General features: G+C 36.0%; 1 protein-coding gene across 1 annotated transcript in view; it reads right to left on the reverse strand.

Annotated features, from left to right (window-relative positions):
* The window catches only part of RP1 (retinitis pigmentosa 1 (autosomal dominant)), a 175,151-nt gene extending 170,031 nt beyond the window's left edge, over positions 1-5,120 (reverse strand). Inside the window, exons 1-2 of the mRNA XM_008946075.1 lie at positions 5,040-5,120; positions 1,200-1,850 (exon numbers count right to left, since the gene is read on the reverse strand). Of these exons, the coding sequence (XP_008944323.1) occupies positions 1,200-1,838 (639 nt within the window). The 5' untranslated portion in view covers positions 1,839-1,850; positions 5,040-5,120. The remainder of the gene's footprint in view (positions 1-1,199; positions 1,851-5,039) is intronic.
* Between the last annotated feature and the right edge of the window lie 360 nt (positions 5,121-5,480).

Consider the following 5,480-nt stretch of genomic DNA (forward strand, 5'->3'; position numbering starts at 1 on the left):
CGCGTCTGCTGGTTGCCCGGCAGGAGAGAGTTGGGCTGGGGCAGCCTGAGAGAAGGCTCCAGCTGAGGAGACCTGCTGGGGTCTGCCAGGACTGCCAGGGGCCTGTCAGAAAGCTGGGGACAGATTTTTGAGCAGGGCCTGTTGGGACAGGACAAGGGCTGATGGATTTAAACTAAAAGAGGGAGACTGAGTTTAGGTATTAAGAAGAAATTTTTGACCCTGGGGGTGGTGAGCCTCTGGCCCAGGTTGCCCAGAGAGGTGGTCGCTGCCCCATCCCTGGAACCATTCCAGGTGAGGTTAGCCAGGGCTCTGAGCAACCTGCTCTAGTTGCAGATGTCCCTGCTCCCTGCAGGGGGGTTGGACTCGATGACCTTGAAAGGTCCCTTCCAACCCAAACCAGTCTGTGACTCTGTGACTTCACTGTCTTACAAGGTGATATGGACAGTTTCCCAATACAATAGAGAATTTCACCAAATAGGGGGTAAACACTAAATTTTCCTTGAACTCTTGGAGCTCAGCATGGAATTCTCTTTCTAGATACTTGTTAGGTGTAATCACAAGTGCTTTTCTGTGATTAAACAATATTCAGATAAAACACTAAGTCAGACAATATATATTGTCTCTCTCTATATATTGTCTGACTGTTTTTTATATAGATATATAAAACAGCATATGAGATTAAAATCATGATTATTAGTGCTGCATCATCTGGTTTTAGAGGTACAGAACTTGGTCCATGGTTTGAAAATTAGAAAATCAGATGTCATAGTTCCATGTAATTAATGGCAAACGAATCCACAGTTCTGTAATGATAAAATATGTGTGGCTATTACATGCTACTTAATCATATTTTTAAAATATTAAAAACCACAGGTAAACCAGATCAACTAAAGGAATTTTCTGTGTAAATGGGTAAAAATACAGAATTATGAGCATGCCCAAAGGAGGCCTGAATAAGAAACATTTTTTCATGATGACTTAAGGTGTCCTGACTTCTTCTCTCTGATCACAAGATTCCAGTATGTTTCCTCCAGCCTAGTAGCCTTTTTGAAGGCTCAGAAAGGAGACAGATAAATTTCAGTACCATCATATCTTACACCAGGCCTGTGTCCCAAGCCGATAATATAAAATTAAATTTCAATTAGAAATAATCTAGAAGCAATAATAGAAAAATTATCCATATGCAACTTCAGTCTCACCTTTCTGCCATCAGTGGTATATAGTTTTGCAACTGGATATTGCATTAACTCACTCATATAATCCAGAAAGGCCTCAAAGGTTTGTGTATTTTTCTTTCCCAGAACTATGGTGCGCCTGAGCCTTACATCCCCATTTTTGAAAACAAGCATCTTTTTGGGAGTTGTTATTTTGATTTCTCGATGGCCGTATCCACCTTCATTCTCCCTTGCCAACTGCACAGCACGGCGGCGAGCGCTGACAGGCCTGCTGATCTGCCAGGGCAGAGGCTTTTTGCTAGCCTGTTCCAGGTTGATGGGCTTCATTTTCCGCTGATGGGAGCAAATATAAGATTTTCCATCTTCAAGATCCTCCAAATTGGTAATGCTGTGTCTCCCTTTTGGTGTACTAATATTCCGTACTCCAAAAGGTAAAGGGACCCGTTTGGATAAACTGTCCAGCAAGGCATCAAATGTTTTGTAAGACCGGTTATTAATGACCATTTTGATCCCATTGAACTGAGGATCTCCACTTTTATAGAAGCAGATCCGTTTTGCCACCACAGGTTCAGTAACATTGAAGTGGCGTGTGGATAAGCTCTGTTCACTCTCAGAGGAGTTTGGCTGATTCACTGAGTAAGCAGTTGAAGGTGTTTCACTCATTTTGACAACGATCTGGAAGAAAGAGGAGGGGGATGTAAAACTTTTTCCATGACTAGTAATAATACAGGCTTCATTTTGAAAGGTGCAGAATTTATAAGAAACCAACAGCAGCAAGTTGTGCCAAAAATCATTGGATTTAAGTGGATACAAGCTGTTATCTCTAAATTCCACAAAGACTCCAGTACTGTCAGATTAAGTTAGCATAGCTCTACTTGTAAATATTCCCCAAACTCTCTAATGTCATTTCAAATCTCTTATCATTTTGGGACAAGAGACCTTTCCTTAGAAGAAGGTACTTTGTCAGTCAAGAGTGATAATTAGATGTTTTCTTTCTTGAGGATAAAAGTAATGACAGCATTTCATCTTTATGATATTAGAAAAATCCTCATTAGGAGGGAGCAATTTGTGCCTAGGCATGACCCATATTCATTCCAAAATAACAAAACTGAAACACAATACAATTCATTCTGATCTCATATAGCAGTTTTATACCAGGGCAAATCCACTGGAGTCAGAAAAAAGGCTCCTGGTTTACTACACTATAAAGTATACCAGAATAAGGTCCAGAATATGTTTTAGAGTTAAGTTACATCATAAATGGACAGATCATTTTCTTTTCTATTATAAGTTTTATATTTCATGAGACATAAAATACAAAATATTTGCATTTATACCAAGGGGAAAATTTCTGATCAAATAAGACATTTTTAATAAGAGAAAATTCTTTAAATCCTTTATAAAGACATGAAAATTTCAGCTATTCTTCAGTAGAAGCAGCCTTTAAATTGAAACATTTAAATAGTGGTCTTCTAAACAACAGATTTCTCATAACTGTATCAATAGTCTTCATGCTTGAAACTAGAGCACTCTCACTACAATCTTACCATTAGAATCCAATCTACATACAAATGCCGTAATGACAACCCTTTAAATGAATAAAATTGCTTTTTCTTAATGATTGGCTTGCTTTGACTGGAATACAGGGTAGAAATGGCTGGTCAGCTAATCAGCCTCAAGGAAGCAGTTTTAGTAGAGTTTTGCTGAAAAGCTGTATAGCAGTCTCAGGGAATATATTTGTCATCAAAACAATATAAATTAAATTCTTTGACAATGTCACCTTGATGTAGCTGCCTCAATGACCAATGGAACAATCTCTTCTGTCGTCTCCATATTTTTTCTTAATAAAGCCATAGAAAACAATATTTTAACTATTTTCCTACTATATACACCAGTTCTGAAACTGATAAGAAAATGTTGCTATTTTTCAAGACAGTCAAGGTTCAAATAAAGTGAGACTTGACAAGATCTTATCTTGCTGTGTTCTTATAACTTTCCCAATAATACACTGTTTTCAGCTTGGGTATTTTGCCTTCACTAAAAGTTAACTTCTAAGATGTTAGTTATTTTGAACAATGATCAGGGCACAGGAAGAAATGCCTCCTTTTAATACACTGTTTATGCTGTAAATTGTACTCATTCTACGTGCTAAAACTGGGGGAAACAAACAAACAAACAAAAACCAGACAGGTCTGCACTAGAATGATGTACAGAAAGACTGATTTAGGTAATCACAATCTCATTTAAAATAAAAAAAATTAAAAAAAAAAACAAACCCCAAACAAACAACACAACAACAACAACAACAACAACCAAACAACAACAACAAAACCCCTACTATACACACGAAACAAAACCCAACCTGAAAGTATTTAGTTACGAATATGCAGGAAGAAATTTTCAAGCTTGGCTGCAGCAACTTGTACAATTCAGTCTCTGATGGCTAGTGTAATGACCTATTTTCTGTGGTGGGGAGGAGCTCCATTTCAACTGACATCACTGAGAACTATAGTTGCTCATCTTTTTTGACACATCTATTCATTAGCTGTCTAAATTTTCATTACACTTCTAAGATAAGAGGTTGACAGGTGAGGTAAGTCTAGGGACACAATTTCAATGAGCCATTTTGTGCTTCATGAGTCATTCTGTTTATACTGACATTCCTAGAGGAAATCCATAATGGCATTTTCAGCAGAGCAAATGTTCTACTTCAATAAAAGCAGCAATGACAGTAGTAAAGTTCTTGAATGAACTGAATGTTGTGATTCCCCATTTAATTGCCCAAGAAGATCTGAGCTTGCTAACAGAGTCCAGCCCAGGATCTCTGGGGAGAGGGAGAAAACTACAGTCACCGTAAGTAATGGCCAGAGACATAAATGAACAGACATAACTCCTTAGCTACTCTGTACTACAACTTCTCACCCTTTACAAAAACCAAGTGGAATCTCATCTAATGATATGATAATTCACTCTTACAAGAGATAAAATATTTGGATTTTCTCATGAGACTACTAATAATTGCTTTTTAATTAGCCTCTCAGTTGTTCTGGATGTTTGTACTTGTGTAAAACACAGTTACATAAGCATCAGCATTTGGAAGGGAAATACAATACATTTTACATAAAGATAAGTTTAGACTGAGTCTTAACACTGTGGCAGTAATGAAATCCAAACAAAAAAAATCAAGAATACACGTATAAAGAAAAAAGATTATTTTCTTTATAAATATGAAATAAATTGAATTCACCCAAGTAACTAAGAAAAAGACATTTTTCCTTAACAAGACATAAAATGAATGATGAAACAGTTTTGACAGAGGACTGATAGTTGCAAAGCACAACATGTATGAAAGAACTGACGGTTGCATAGCACACCATGTATTAATACTTTCTAGTATTAATTTTAATAGTGAAAATTGCTTATGCATCTTCCAGGTGGCTTATAATTGCATCTTGCAAACAACAAATATTTCAACAAATGACTACTCAGCATATTATAGAAGTTACTATTTCATATTACAGGTGATCACATTGTAATTAGCTTCATTTTATCTTAGAGTGTTGATTTTCTTGCTTAAATAATTTTATTCTGAAATTGAGAAATAGCTGATATTACATGATACATAATGTCTGTTAAGATATTCTAGCAATTAGAACGTTAAGAATTTTATTCTGCAAGAAAATCAAACCGAATTCAATATTGAATCACTTTCTCCAAATTCTCATACAAAACTACTCATTCAAAGTTTATGCACAAAGCTGCTAAATTTTATAAAGACATTTAGTGGAAGGTTTTGTTCTAAATCTATAACAATATCTCTAATGCCATATAGCTAAGTACTGTATATAATTCCATCGTACTCACCCACAGTCACATCCTATGTAAATAAAAGAGTAGCTAGCTTGTTTTCAGAGATTTGTAAATTGTACATGTGATTGTTCATGCCATATAAAATTAACATCCTTAGTCTTATTCCAAGTGCGCTCAGCTAGAAAAAAAAAAATCATAATCCATTTGCTTAATCTCAGCTAATGTTAATCACCAGACCAGGTTCACCTCAGGTAGCCGTTGTTCAGAGCAGAGTATCTAACATCTCATTCAGCAAGTCCTCTTATATTATTTTTAAATTCTACTTACTTTTTAAATATTTCGTTTATATAATTTACTATGTACTTAGGGTTCTCAAGAGACTCACAGAACCATATAAAATAAAAATGTGGGTGGGGAATGTAGGTCATCTAATATATCTTCTTAGTGTAGAGGTATTGTCCAAACTGAATTCTTTACTGCTATTAATTTTAAATA

This window comes from Merops nubicus, unplaced genomic scaffold (assembly GCF_000691845.1).
Source record: "Merops nubicus isolate BGI_N331 unplaced genomic scaffold, ASM69184v1 scaffold12220, whole genome shotgun sequence".
In the NCBI taxonomy this organism is placed as follows: Eukaryota; Metazoa; Chordata; class Aves; order Coraciiformes; family Meropidae; genus Merops; species Merops nubicus.